The sequence below is a fragment of the Pleurodeles waltl genome, chromosome 11 (genome assembly GCF_031143425.1).
Source record: "Pleurodeles waltl isolate 20211129_DDA chromosome 11, aPleWal1.hap1.20221129, whole genome shotgun sequence".
NCBI lineage: Eukaryota > Metazoa > Chordata > Amphibia > Caudata > Salamandridae > Pleurodeles > Pleurodeles waltl.
Genome location: NC_090450.1, coordinates 632,061,484 through 632,077,771, shown reverse-complemented (window position 1 = coordinate 632,077,771; position 16,288 = coordinate 632,061,484). Strand labels below are relative to the sequence as shown.

The following is a 16,288-nucleotide window of genomic DNA, read 5'->3' as shown; positions in this document are numbered from 1 at the left end:
GAAGAAGTCGGCGTTTAATTTCACCCTAAGCATGATAGCCCTTCCTTTCACTGGCTCTTGGAAGACCTGCTTTGCGAGCTTGAGCATGCCTGGGAGCATTGGCAGACTTTGGTAGGAACTGTGGGTGGATGCCAAGATGTTAAATAGGAAATTGTCCTCTATTGGCTCCGAATTCATTGCTACATTGTGGAATGTAGCTGCCCTTGATAGTACCTGCGTGTATGCAGTACTGTCCTATGGAGGTGACGGCCTTGCTGGGTAACATTCTGGACTGTTGTCGGAGACCGGTGCATCATTTAAGTCCCATGCATCCGGGTCATCCTGTGTCATCCCCGTATGTGTAGGTGACTGCATTGGGGGTGTCGTTACCAGGGACAGCTGTGGTGAATGTAGTAGAGAAGGCTGTGGAGAAACCTTGGTGGTGGTGTTTTGTCTCTTGCCACTTTAGCCTTTGGCTGCATTTCTGACTCCTGAAATGCCAGCTTTCTTTTGAGTTTAAGTGGAGGAAGAGTTTGAATTTTTCCAGTCTCTTTCTGGATATGCAGCCTCCTTTGGGTATGGTCTGGTTCCCCCATACTTATTTCCTGCTCAAATCTATGTTCATGCATTTGGCTGGAAAGTCCTTGCTCTTCCGTGTAAGAGCCTAATTTCGGCTCTGAGGCTGCTTTTTTCGGTATCGAAGGTTTCGAAACAGTCTTTTTCGGTTCCGAGGTAACTTTTTTCACCTTCAGTGTGTCGAACTCTCAGTGCCGAGATCGTTCGGAGCCTGAATCTTGACCGGAGTCGGATGTCTTCGGCAGTTGTGTGGCCTTTTTCGGTGCGGATGGTTGGTCACCGTGTTTTTGATGGGTTAAGCCATGGCCTGCTGGTGGTGGCATCCCGTTGGCCTTTATGATCTTGGAGTGAGTCTTGGACGGGGCAGTTTTACTCACAGTTTTCTGCGTTGTCCCCGGTCGCTCACTTTCGGAGTCGTCTGAGTCCATTCCCTGGATGGAGATTCTTTCCTCCTCTTCGACGTCGATCTGTTCTCTTGGTGTCGACACCATTTGCAGTCTTCTGGCTCTTCGATTGCGTTGGGTCTTTTTCGATCGAAATGCCCGACAGGCCTCGCAAGTATCCTCCCTGTGTTCCGGTGATAGACACAGATTACAGACCAAGTGTTGGTTTGTATAAGGATACTTCGCGTGGCACTCGGAACAGAAGCGGAAGGGGGTCCGGTCCATTAGTTTCAACGATGGACACGGTCGGGCCGACCAGGCCCCGCTAAAGAGTGGAAGCCCCGAAGGGCCACCGGAGCGCTTCTACTATCGGTGTCGATATACTAACACTAAACCGGTACCGAGCGCGAACAATACCGTCGAATTTTCGATATTTAGCTAACTTTCCCGATTCTAATTACGGAGCGAAGAGGAAAACGTCGGAACCCGATGGCGGAAAGAAAACAATCTAAGATGGAGTCGACGCCCATGCGCAATGGAGCCGAAAGGGAGGAGTCCCTCGGTCTCGTGACTCGAAAAGACTTCTTCGAAGAAAAACTACTTGTAACACTCCGAGCCCAACACTAGATGGAAGGATAATGCACAGCATGTGTATCTGCAGCTACACATGCCATCGAACATATATATATACAGGGAGTGCAGAATTATTAGGCAAATGAGTATTTTGACCACATCATCCTCTTTATGCATGTTGTCTTACTCCAAGCTGTATAGGCTCGAAAGCCTACTACCAATTAAGCATATTAGGTGATGTGCATCTCTGTAATGAGAAGGGGTGTGGTCTAATGACATCAACACCCTATATCAGGTGTGCATAATTATTAGGCAACTTCCTTTCCTTTGGCAAAATGGGTCAAAAGAAGGACTTGACAGGCACAGAAAAGTCAAAAATAGTGAGATATCTTGCAGAAGGATGCAGCACTCTTAAAATTGCAAAGCTTCTGAAGCGTGATCATCGAACAATCAAGCGTTTCATTCAAAATAGTCAACAGGGTCGCAAGAAGCGTGTGGAAAAACCAAGGCGCAAAATAACTGCCCATGAACTGAGAAAAGTCAAGCGTGCAGCTGCCACGATGCCACTTGCCACCAGTTTGGCCATATTTCAGAGCTGCAACATCACTGGAATGCCCAAAAGCACAAGGTGTGCAATACTCAGAGACATGGCCAAGGTAAGAAAGGCTGAAAGACGACCACCACTGAACAAGACACAAGCTGAAACGTCAAGACTGGGCCAAGAAATATCTCAAGACTGATTTTTCTAAGGTTTTATGGACTGATGAAATGAGAGTGAGTCTTGATGGGCCAGATGGATGGGCCCGTGGCTGGATTGGTAAAGGGTAGAGAGCTCCAGTCCGACTCAGACGCCAGCAAGGTGGAGGTGGGGTACTGGTTTGGGCTGGTATCATCAAAGATGAGCTTGTGGGGCCTTTTCGGGTTGAGGATGGAGTCAAGCTCAACTCCCAGTCCTACTGCCAGTTCCTGGAAGACACCTTCTTCAAGCAGTGGTAGAGGAAGAAGTCTGCATCCTTCAAGAAAAACATGATTTACATGCAGGACAATGCTCCATCACACGCGTCCAAGTACTCCACAGCGTGGCTTGCAAGAAAGGGTATAAAAGAAGGAAATCTAATGACATGGCCTCCTTGTTGACCTGATCTGAACCCCATTGAGAACCTGTGGTCCATCATCAAATGTGAGATTTACAAGGAGGGAAAACAGTACACCTCTCTGAACAGTGTCTGGGAGGCTGTGGTTGCTGCTGCACGCAATGTTGATGGTGAACAGATCAAAACACTGACAGAATCCATGGATGGCAGGCTTTTGAGTGTCCTTGCAAAGAAAGGTGGCTATATTGGTCACTGATTTGTTTTTGTTTTGTTTTTGAATGTCAGAAATGTATATTTGTGAATGTTGAGATGTTATATTGGTTTCACTGGTAATAATAAATAATTGAAATGGGTATATATTTGTTTTTTGTTAAGTTGCCTAATAATTATGCACAGTAATAGTCACCTGCACACACAGATATCCCCCTAACATAGCTAAAACTAAAAACAAACTAAAAACTACTTCCAAAAATATTCAGCTTTGATATTAATGAGTTTTTTGGGTTCATTGAGAACATGGTTGTTGTTCAATAATAAAATTAATCCTCAAAAATACAACTTGCCTAATAATTCTGCACTCCCTGTATATATATATATATAAAAACAATAACAGAGCCAAAGAAGAGGTTATATAGGTGAAACCTATTGGCTTTGCCAATGCTTGTTTTTCTCACTGATATCTGCTAGTTGTGATGGGTATCTTTAGGCATGGGTCCCAGAGATATCAACACACAGTACTCAAGCAACATTTGTTATTATCTCATGATTTATATGCTGCAGGGCACATGATTGTATCCTCTGCATAAATAAATGGCCATCATCAGGCTGCAAAAATTTTGAAAATACTTTCTGCTCCAATAAAGGTGAACGCGTTGATATGTGAACAACTCATCATTAGCTTTGTGAACCTTCCACATTCTTTGCATCTGTTCAAACTGAGGGCCAAGTCAGACATTTGTAGCATACATAACAACGATTTGTGTTGCGGATTATGCAGTTCCTGAAGAGTAAAATACCTCTACCTATCACTGGAGTAAGAACAAAGCACCAAAGAAAAATGGGTAACTCAACAAAGAGATCAAAATATTTTCTTCAAAGCCTCTTAGGCAAGATAAACCTTTCAAATCCATGTACTCAAACAGAGAGGAAACGGGTGATTATTCTTCTAAGAGATGGGATATTTTGGAGTCCTTTTAGAAGTTCATGGCTGGCTACTTGGCACACCTCTATTAATGTGTTCTTAAGCCACTCCAGATGTGTACTGGGATAGGGAAGATCATAGTGGTTTGTGAACTCAGACAGCATGTTAAAAAGGAAACAATCATAACATTTGTTGGTCGAACCTCACTCTCTCCAGACTTTTCCATGCATCCAAAGAGAACAGACTGATAATATAAGAAGCAAAAGATTGCAAACTGCATGTAAAGAATTTTCAAATACATGTTTGGAAAACTGTACAGTAAATATAAACCAAACCACAACCTTACACATTTATATGCTGCGGAGAGGCTGTAAGGGCCAATGGCTAAAAATGACTATTTAGTAAGCCCTTGCCCTTCAATTTCATGGCGAGCTTCTCTAAATTATGTTTTCTTTCACCTGGCGTTTCATAGTTCCATCACTAAATACAACTTTCAAAGCACTCCGCTGTTATTCCGCTAAAAGGTTTCTAAATTTATAAGCAGATACCGTCATCTCAAGTTTTCTTGTGTCAGCTAAAAGCTCACCTTCACGGTCTCGTACCAGCAGGGCTGCTTCACCTGATAGTAGACAACAGACTTGTACTCAGAAATACCTTCGTAACCAGCACCAGGGTGGACCCCTTTCTTTGGACACCCACATTAAAAGAAAAAGAGAAAACAGAAATTAATGTCATGGAACATCACCCGCCACAAAGAGCAGTTATCTATCAGCCTGAGCACAATTCTCCCAGGATGGCGACAGTAATAAGATCATACAAGAAAATTTGTTGTACATTCCAGAATTATTTGGGCTTACAAACACGGTACTAGATTTTCAGAACATGAATACAACTCACATAAGAAAACCCGTGGCATTTTCATGTATTGCATACCTAAAGAGGGGTAACAATTTCTCTTGCCAAAGAGATGCCTGCCTTTTCAAGTCTGTGTTAAAAAATGTTACACATTTGGCCTGTTGCAGGAGATGTTTTCCAGTATCTATGGCCTCGAATTCTATGTTTTAGGGCAAATTCAATGAGCTTTTTAAATTCTGGGCAGATCTTCAAAGAATTTACACTTCACGTAATAATGCCTGTGGCATTTTTCATGCATCACTTACATATAAAAAGTACCAAAACATGAAAAGACTTCTTAAAGTATTCTAAACACCAGTTACCCACATGCCCTCCCTCAGTTGAAAGAGCTGGAAAGCAATATAGTGTTTAAATGCTTGTGTGACTCTGAAAATCACATTCAAATTCAAATTAATTTGTAAATATATTCTGATAATTGAAAATAATCAGTTTATCTTTAATTGAAGAAAAAAAGAAAAAAGGGAATTTTAGTAGGTGCATAAAACATATAGGTGGGTGGGTGGAAGGCCTACTCAGGTAAAATACAATTATTTCTTTGGAGAATATTCTTGGAGTGCTTATGGGTGATGGACTTCATTAGGCTCCAAAATTAAAACATTGACAAGAACGAGGTCTGGTTTGGTCACTAGGAACTTACAGATTAATATATCTCAGAAGTTATCCTTTATGAGACTACCATCCTAATGCTTCCTACCTAGCCAAAGAGAATGTAGGGAACCACCATGAGTTACAAAGATTGTTTTATCAGAGCTTTCACCAATCCTAGTGTGTCCATATTCTTTCCAAATCAGAATATTGTACCTCAATTCTCAGATAATGTGTGCAGATGATTTTGCCAATCAGAGTTTATACATCTCTGGGGAAACTGCATCGATTTTGTCATGAGTTCACGGCAACTCTGTATGTTTTTACAGTTGGATTTGTTCCTAGTTGCTGGGTTGGAAGAATGTTCTCAATCATATGAGAACTTTCAGAATTAATGTAAAATGTATGCTACTCGTCCCTCTTCTCAGGTCGTTCAGGTTACCACTTCCACATTCTAATATAATGCAGTCAAATGTATGGTCCCAGTCAGGTACACATAACCTGATAATGAAGTTTAAGTGCTGTGACCACACACATTATGGCTAACCTAGTTTTTAAGCCATGACAAACTTTCATTCCCTAAGATTCCCTTGGGTTCTCTTTGATCATTAACAACATGTGGAAAATTGCAAAGACTCATCTTCTTATGTAACAAACTAACCAGGTGATCTTGTCCGAAATAGTGGCATAATTGATTTTAGCTTTGTGAGGACCCCACACTGAGCAGATGATGTTATTAAAGGGTTAATGGATTTCTGAAAAATATTAGTCTCTGCACCTATCTTTCCAGTGGGGTACAACGCTGCAAAAGAATGTAGTGCTTCCTCCTTACAGTCAACAATTTCATAATCGCATGGCTTACTGCAAATGAGGGAATCCATTTGCCGATACACATGCCTCATATCACTAAAGCAAGTTTAGAAAGTGTTTGAATAGATGCGCTGACCATGTACCATCTGGAAAGTGGCATACATTAAAGCGCCCTCCTAGATAATATCGCTGCATAGGGTTGTGTAGGAGAAAGTACTCTCAAAGGGACTCTTCACACCATTGCATAAAGATGCAAAGTGTGCTCCTGTACAGACACCAAAAAAGTAGTAGTGGCCCTGCTGCCATTATATGTATAGGGTCACTTCAACTTGAAGGTCCCATTGAAAGTGCGTGCAGTCTTTGACCTTCATGGCTATCTTCAAGGGTAGGTATCAACCTGCAAACAAGGATGAAGAGGATGATGCTTCTCTTTAAAAGTATGGTTCCAGAAAATCTTTGAAAGTCTGTAATATTTATTAAGACAATTAAAGAGGACACATGAACTGTAACATCTCAATTCTAGCTGACCACATTACACTGTACAAAAGGCTTTCAATTATTTAAGAACTGAATGTATGTTTCATAGTTCATAAACCCAGGTGCAAAGCAAGAGAGCTTTGCAAAGAGGGTGATAGAGTACAGAGAGCGAAAGGGATTCCTGCTGCCTGAGGTGCACAGTGGGGCTGCCACAAAAAGGAGCATTTTTGACATTGGATGTTTTCACGTAAGGTGAGCACCAAGGATTACATTGCTGAGCAGCGGGGCGCTCTTCAGCCTGACTATTAACCAGGTGATTACGTTATGATGGAACGTTGTTTAGCAAGGCCTAGTGAGAAGGGAAGGAGATAACATGGTAGCACAGCATATGGGAGTCACTTCAAAGGGGTCTGGGGACCAGGGTATTTAGTGAAAAGATGCTGCATGAAGTGAAGGGTTTGCAACTCCGTCCTGAAATGGAGGAGGGGTGGAGCCAAGTGGGACTGTACTGGGATACAATGCTATATACTTGGGTAGGTAAATGGCTGTCCTTCATTTGTCTACTTATTTCATTTCTTGGATTCCAATATGATAAATCTAATGTGGTTCCTTAGCAGTGTCTCAGAATGCTTGATGCTGGTTGCCAGGTTTCTAAAGTAATTCATTGTAAACAGTGCTGCATGCCTTAAAAGTAATATGGGCATGCAGGAGTATACAATGGAGCTCCTTAAGGGTTTGCATAATTTGTTTTATTTTTTCATAACACATTTATATACATTGTATGAAGTACTCTCAGTTATGTAGTGTGGATTGTTTTTATCCGAGAGTCAGTGCGGATGGAAAATGTGTGACTATAAACATTTTTACTGAGGAAGATCAAATAAAATTCATTAGTTCCAATCAAGAGCAACAAGCAGACAAACTCAAGATAATTGCTGAATTAATCGCCTCTTAAGATATCACTTGTGAACTTTTAAACAATTCTTAAAAACAGACAGGTTTTGTCCTGTTTTCAACTCAGCAATTCCACCATTTACACTGGTTAGCTGTGTATAAGCGGGCTGAATACAAAGAAGCAAGTATGGCTTACAAAATCAATAGTAACAATAGCCCCTCTCTTCTAGGCAAGAAATGTGCGATATACTCTCCTTCCTGTCTTGTGGTCTCAATCTCAAGCCCTTCTACCATTCTAAAATGAAAGTGTAGGAAATTTGGTTGAAGATCTATTCAAGTGGCTGCTGCTGACCTATCAGTTCAACCCCCACTGTCTGTACGTCCTGAAACAACTTTAATAAGGTTCAGAAAAAGCAAAAAAACTTGGCTTTTCACATCATAAACACTCTGCTGTGGGCCTGACTGTCCTTTCTTATAGTTGTTTCTCTAATGGTTTCAAGATGGGGTGAGACTTAATGGCTATACCTCACCTTTGTGTGATGCTTTGCCTTAAACAGCACCAAGAGACTCTTGAACAGTGGATGTAGTGTGTTACAAATATCCTTAAATAAATAAATGCTTTGCGAGTAACTAAGTTCCTATGTAGCTAATACATTAAATTTCTAAATCATCCCTTAATTTGTTTCGCGCCCTTGATGATTTGAATATTGTCAGGTATTTGCAGCGTAAGTACTGAGCTATGGCTACAATTTACAATATAATCCACATGGCAAAACAGCAAACTCAGGTGGCTATTTATTCTCCCAGACAGTAATCTGGAATAAGATGTGTGTGAGGGCATAAGCATGGCAGGCAGCACTACCCTTTGATTATTAGGTGGCCTGGTCCATAGTATCATACACAAGAAGGTATTATCTACTTGCATGTCCTAATAAGAAATCCTGATCCAAAAATATGTACAACGGTGGAGAGTCAGTTCATGCCAAATTCATACATGTTCAGTAATTAAACCTTGTTCCAAATGGTAGAATATAGACACTGGAATATTGAGTCAATAGAGGCCTTAATCCAGCACTGAAGAAGCAACTTATGATTTTGATAGGTACATGCATTATTTGCTGCTGCAGATCTTTTAGTGCTGGAATTTTTTTCTGTTATTTTCTTCCATGTTATCAACATTTATATAGCGTCTTCATATTAGGTTTCTTTCTCACAACAGACAGAGCAAGATCTCTATGTACAGAATAGACAAACCCCATATGGCTTTTAACCATGTCTTGAACAGTTCCCCACCTTCAGAAGGTGCACTCTGAAGCTGCCATTAAAACATTTTTCAAGAGATGCTTTTAGCTCCTAATTCAACCCTCACAAAGTTACTAGGGGAATGCTATAGAGTATAGGTCAAAAGAATTTGTGCAACATGTGATATGTTTGGGTATTTACCTAGAGCAAAGAAATTTAAATATATAAAGATAAAATCATTAAAACAAAACTTGGAAAATACAGTTTTATGAAATGCTTGGAATCTCAACATTCATTGGTGCAATCATGACATTAAACGTATATTTAACAATAAGATGATATGTGGTCTAGCAGGTAAATCCTACATGTTGTTTCTAATAGGCTTGGGATCTAATTTACAAAACCCCAAATATCTATTGTGTGTGAACCTAGGCAAATGACTCTATCTCCTAGTATCTAAATTTCTTCCTCTCCTAAACCTAGAAGCAACAAAAGCACTCCAAAGAGTGGTATTAAGTGTGAGGGGGTCACACTATCCAAGAAATGTTTGAAACATGGTGCATTTTTAACTTGAGGCCCCTAAACACACAATTACAATGTGACTGACAGGGTGTGACCAGCAACATGGTCAATCATCAAATAAGTTAAGCCACATAGTGGATGGTATGCTGCAGGTCCTTCACGATCACATGCAATGCAAGTGGAGAAGGCAGGGATATGATTTCAGGTCTGGCTTCTTAGTAAACTGATGAAGGTCCAACAAAATAACACAAACTGTGCATGTATGCTGAGGTGCTCAGCTATCATGCATGAAATGTTTGATATGTTTCATTGTTCTCTCATGGCTGTGTCAGAAATTGCATTTCACAGCTACAGAGTGCTGGACTGACAAACTATTTCTGGGCTATTGAGCTACTGTTTATTAACTCTAAGCCTGTAACCAAACAAAATCACACTATATAAGAGTTGCCTTTTCACTTCAGTGCCCATCAAAAACAATAGGCATAATCTCATCACTTTAAGTATGTTGGTCCTCACAGTATATCATCATCTTGTCCCTGGAAAGTGTTGAATTCTGCAATGCTCACCTCAGTCCAGAGTTGAGCAGAAAAGTAAACACTTCGCAGTGAAAATATCACACTGCCGTAGATGAATGGATGAATTCAAAACCTCATTGTTTCCTCACTAAAAATCTAGACCTACGCCTGCTGCTTGTGCCACGATTTCTGTGGGTGGTGTGGTGGGGGGAGGGTGGGGGGATTGGAAGAGGAGACGATTCAAGCTAAAGAAATGGCCAACACATGGGGTAAACAGGTAACATTTTTTTGGTTTACCATAAATCACTGTAGAGGTTTTCTTTTTGTACTTGTTGAAACACCTAAACCATGAAAGAAGTACATAAGAAACAAATGTAATCACCATATATTTTCCATGACTTGTTAGGGTAAAACTACATTAAACCAGTGTATGCACCTACCTTACTGCAAAACTACAATTGCCTACAAGAGAACAGCAGATTGTAACAAATAGCCTGGCAACTGCTATGATGCTAGGGGTGGAACACAGGCCAAACAAACAGGAGCTGATAAATGTCTAAGTCTCTTAATTTTCCAACAGAATTCACAAGTCAAGGTGAATTTCCACTTGCATTATTGAATCAAATATGTCACAGACATATAGAGAACTGTGTGGAGGGAAAGACTGACCCTCACCCTCTCCCATGGAAAGGCTGTACCTCTTGGATTACACCTTCTTCATCAAAGACCGACATTGTGACCTCAACATTTTTGGGTGTCTTCTTCTTTCCTTTATCAAACTCCCCTTGGACCAAGGTGATGTAGATGTCATTTCGAACGTCACCTGGAGAAACAGAATATATTTTATGGTTAACCAAAGGGTATTTAGGTGGTAGCACTACAGATATCATATGTGAAACTATATGAAACTCAAGGTTATATTTAAAAAGCTATATTGCTGGTTTTGAAAATGGCATCAGGGGAGATGGAGCTTTTGAAGAAATCCTAAAATGAAAAAAATTGACACATTGTTTCTTAATCAGGTACAATATGTTATAAACTGAAACACTCCAGATAATTACTGTAAATTTGCCCACATTTTAAATCAACAAAATTCTAATACAATACACAGATCCTAGTATCCCACAATGGATTATTTGATCAACGCTTACACCTGATATTTATCATTACAATCAACGTTTAGTATTTTCTTGAGTCATTTCAACCTACAATGAGTGACAAAATAATGAACTGCGAAAGGACTAAAACTATGCAAGTTACATGATCAAGTAGAACTATGCAACATGTGTGTCTATTCCATGGGTTACACCCCAGATCTAATTATAGCCCTGAAAGATCAGACTCACTTTCATTCTCCTATTCACCCAATAACGCATTGTCTTGGACTGGTATGATACTATGGCTATCCATTTCCAACTTCTCTTTCTTCACTTGCAACAATGAAACACCAAATAGTGAACAAATAAAGAAAACCACAAACCTGTAGACCCGTAAGCAGTTTTTGCCTGAAACAATCAGTACCTTTACATTTCAAACAACTTAAAGTTGATGACCTGGACATTTTGTTTAAGAACTTAATCACTGAAATTTAGGCTATAGCTAAACAAAAAGCAAAACAACCTAAGTCAACAAAACCCCACTACATGACAGACTGGTATACAAAAACATTTTGCAGTTGCCAAACCTATCTTCCCCCTTGGTCATCATATGCATCACCACACATCAAAATAAAACACAGATGTTCACATATAACATGAACATAAATGTGCAACACAACATATCCAGAAAGATACACATGAACAAAAACAACTGACCAGCAGCCACTTCGAGCAATTCACAATTGAGTTTGTGTTATACTGGTGTGTAACATGTCAGTAGTATCAAGGGGAATCACACTTTATTGCAGGGCTTCAACAAAGCTTCTGGGTGAAGCACATGATAAGGAACTTGCAAGAACACAAAAAGTCAATCCTATGCAACTCTCAGGATCACAAAGCTCAACACCACACATGATCCACTCAGGTACTCCTTCATTACTCACCAAGACATAATTTTTCACATCTCCTCTCACCCTTCACAACTTCTTCTGCCTAACATTCTTAACTGCATCATCTTCGACTTTTTGCATGCAAATGTGATTCTTTCTTTTTTTTTTTTTTTTAACTTTCACCTAGTAGCAGCCCTGTTAAAAATGTAAACTAACTGTCTCTCAAGGAACTTGTAGCTCACATGCCCTGCCAAATTTCTAGACATCTAGACACAGCAACACTATGTAAACTTCTCAAGTAGAGCAGTTTCTGCAGTGGAGTGAGGAGTGGTAAGATATTCCACGGATTCCTTTATAACCACTCCTGACAGCCCACTGAGTAAAATACTTGTTGATTCTGTCAACATGTTCAACTAAGACGTTCAGTTCACTAAAGATTATCGCAGTTAAGGTTAAACAGGTTAATACATCTCATTTAAATGTGCCATGCCCCAGACAATTTTACAAGTGTAATTGTAAGACCTCTGCTAAGACAAAAGTAGACCTGTCCAATGCCAGACAATTTTACAAGTGCAATTGTAAGACCTCCGCTAAGACAAAAAGTAGACCTGACCAATGTGTCTAACTTAAGACCCATCTGAAAACCAATTCTTTCTGATCTATATCCTTAAATGATTTTTAGATGGTAGAACACAATCTGATAAGGAACAGCAAAGGCAGTACAGTAAAGCACGTTGGCTTATTACAAACAACAATTGTTTGGATGGGAAAACAGTCCATAAATATTTCAAATTAACACATCATGACTGGATGTATTATAGATTTTGACTTGTTGCTGTTAATAGTCTTCTGCAATGACACCTGGACTTTGCATGCTACCAAACGTGCCATAGGTCAAAAGCTGGTGCTGACGCAGCACTACTAGAGACTCTGCTGTTGTTTGAACAGTCTTCAGCTTTGTCACCTGCACTTGTAATTCAACTACTTCCAAATCTAGTCAAGGATAGGCCTGAGACTGCAACTCAGTCACTGGGGGTATGGCCAGGCTCTGCATACTAACAAGAGCTCTAAACAATAGAAGCTGGAGATGGTGCAGTGCCTTTGCACTCCGACCTGCTGCTGTTTATGTAGTCTTTCAGATTGTTTCCTGAATTTTAACTACTCCTGCATGCACTTGAGTAGATGTCTGGCCTTGACTCAAAAGGCAACATTATCAGATGCTGGTCTGGGCCTTGCTTATTACGAGTAGTTCCATATAACTGAAGGTGGCAGAGAAAGTATAGCAGTAGTGAGGCTTGTGAAAAGTAGGCAAAGTGCGATGCTGGGGTCCTTGTTGACAGCTGCTGTGCAGCCAGCATGGTGCAAAAAACTACTTTTTGTGATATTTATTTTGTAAGTATCATCTGAGGTTGAACCCAGTGTATGGGCAACCCTCCTGCAATGTACGCAGACAGCAGTGTCTGTAGAAAATATTTTAATTAGAAAGTCAGAGTGTATCTCAAACCTATTTTGGCTAATCACATTACCAACTCTGCCAAAGCAAATATTAGCTAAGGTTCCAACTATTTATTATTGAAAGTTGCAATGCCCCCCAAAGAAAGATCACTTAAATATAAAGAGAACCAATCCAGCTCCTATCCTTTGGAAAACTGTAGATCAGTGATCCATCAATGGAAGTGGTATGTAATATGACTGGTGAACCTAATGCTCCCTAGTTTGGCCAGTTTCCCTTTTTGTGTGCTGCTCATATGCCGACAAGAGATCCCACTGAACGTTTCCCCTATCAAAAAGCCTGTACATATCTTATACTTTCTTTTTAAGCAATTAGAACTTTAACGAAGTACCGCTTTTCTAACGTTCCTCTATGGTGGGATATGAATAGCACCACACCCAGCCCCGTACTTGCAATGTGTAAAGCTGTGTCTGACAATCAAAGTTTATCTTTCGTTTAGGAGGAGATTGAAGAGATTTTCATTCTTCATTGTACTAAAGGTATGGATGGGCCTACAAGAAAAAATGGATGAAGATACAGTAACTTTGAAAATCCTATTGAGTGATATAAAAGTACTTTTCCACCAACTTCCCTTAAAGTGATTATTTTGACCCTGACCTCACCTGCAAGCCTCTATAAGACTCAAACCAAATTTGTCAGCTCATACTAACTTATTAGTCCCTTTAGTTGCCCACTAGGTGCATAGCAATCCAAATTAACTGGTACAAAGGGCCAAACATGGTTTTTATGCTCCTAATTCCACCCCACATATGCAACATGTTTCACTCTTTTCAGAAGAGTTAATGAAATCGTAACTGCCTCTGAACTCATTTTTCGACCCACTGCTCATTATAAATCATATGGAGGTTGGTTATTAAGTGTCTAAAGGGCAATCGATCGATGACTAGCTAAATCACTAACTCCAGCGAGAACATGCCAACAGCCTATTATGCGACTCAACTGCAATTAAGGTGGCCCAATAGCAATCATAAGGTAAAGAAAAGAAATATAAAGGGTGGTCAGATTTAAAGCAGAAATGTAATAAGTGAAAAAAGGGAAGGCTACTTCCCTAAATCAGATTGCCAAAAAGGACATGGACAAGAAGAATGGAATACACGTGGGAACACTTGACTGAAGGAGATGTATCCTGTCTTTTCCAAACTATAGAATATGCTTAAAAATGTGTAATTCTGTTAGTAACATTGGATACATTGAAGTTGAACAAAGTTCCAACCCCATGCCTTAAACAACATGCTCATTACTTCTGAGGGGGAATGAGAGAAGGCTAAATATTGAAAACAGAATCAAGAGCCTGACTCTTGATAAAAATGGGAGTTGTTGGCTGACTTCAAGGTGAGATCGCCCCAAATGCCAAAGAGGTTACAAGTTTCTATTTTTACTTCAAACTCTTGCACTTTTGTATTACACTGTTCATGCTCATTTGCCCTACAGGGGTCCACCAATACTAAATAATAAAATCCTCCAAGCCCTAAGCACACAAGATTAGAATCTGCTGTAGTTAAATATGGTTTCATTGTTGTGCCTAATGTAGTTTTGAAATAAGGGTGCGATTTAATGCTGCCACTAAATGAGAAAAATGACGACAGCCACTTTTCTGATGTGTGAGGAAGGCATAACTTTACTACACAGGAAAGTATGAGCATAATATTTGAAAGCACCTTAGCTCCGTCCACCATATAAAGTTTCATGTTATCCTCCTTTATCAAAGGAACTGGTATTAGTAAGCCCATCAAATATTATAACTAATATTATTTTACAGAACATGTGGATAATGACAGAGGTGTTATGTATAATGGTACAGCGAGTTCTGATCTTGGCCTTGACAAGTCTACACTGGAATTGACTTTACATACATACCTTACATAACATACATACAGGCCTGTGTTTTTCCTAGCAATCTTTACTATTCTGGAATTTTGTCTTGAAACGTGGCTGGCATTTCTATTTCTCAAGCACAGTCTTTTCATACAATTAGATGCTAGTAGTTTCAATTCTCAATACAGTATATACATGATGGAAAAGTTACTTCAGTAATGCTCTTTCTGGTGAACACCCTAGCTAACTGCAAATTCTTCACCTCAGAATATCCCTCTGACACTACACTGCATCAGGAGAATTTTTCAGCAATGCTCTGCATGCCAACAGGTGTGATCATGTGGGTGTACGCCGATTCCATACCACCCAGTAACTGACTGAGTGCCATCCCTTTTGTGCTGATGTCAGTTTCTTTTCTCTTTCCCGCTGGGCTGGGCTTCAAACAATTGTTGAAAAACATAAACAATTGCTGGTAAAAGTGTAATGATCACTAACTTGGAATCTTTTTAGATTTGAGATTTTAAAAATACACCACTCCACAGAACTGGAAGGTGGGAGGGTCGAGAGGAATGTGCAGTTTAATAGCATATCCATCATCAGAAAGAGCACTACTGAAGTTTAATAATTAGTAGCAAAGCAGTACCTCCCACTAGTGGAGTGTCTGTGGATTGGACTGAAACCAAAATGTCTTGCAGAACGGAGTGGGCAAAGTGTCCTTCCTGCCAGAAATGACTGTCATGGCAGTAGTACTTTGTTCACATATGCCCCAATGTCCATACTGCAGCTTGGCAGATATCCAGGGTAAGCACTCTTCACTTGGTGCAGTGGTAGCAGCCTGGGCCATGATGGAATGGGATCTCAGATGTTCTGGGGACTGCTTCTTCCCCAGTGTGCACCAAATCCTAATGCAGCAAACTATTCACCTCGACAAAGTCCTTTCTTTCTGGAAGACCCCACAAAAAGTTAATCATCCACTAAATGGCCTTTGATATGAGCAACAAAAAAATCTTAAAGGCCTTTTGGAGACTAGGCCCCCTATCGAGGAAAGCAAAGAAGGTTGGTAAAGTGATTGGCTGCCTGACATGAAAAACAGGCACAACCTTAGGCAATTTGTTTGAAAAGAAGGTGGCGTATGACAGCTACAATAAAAGGTTACTACAGTTCACTCAGGGTATGGGCTGATGTAATCACTGTGGAAGATAGTCTTAAGGTGAACAGACACAGAGGTTAGCTATGCAAAGACTTGAAAGGTGTACCAATGAGGAAT

General features: G+C 40.2%; 1 protein-coding gene across 1 annotated transcript in view; it reads right to left on the bottom strand.

The window, feature by feature from the left end:
• The window catches only part of DOCK5 (dedicator of cytokinesis 5), a 799,955-nt gene that overhangs the window by 326,170 nt on the left and 457,497 nt on the right, over positions 1-16,288 (bottom strand). Inside the window, exons 14-15 of the mRNA XM_069214140.1 lie at positions 10,405-10,529; positions 4,333-4,431 (exon numbers count right to left, since the gene is read on the bottom strand). Coding sequence (XP_069070241.1) covers positions 4,333-4,431; positions 10,405-10,529 — 224 coding nt within the window. The remainder of the gene's footprint in view (positions 1-4,332; positions 4,432-10,404; positions 10,530-16,288) is intronic.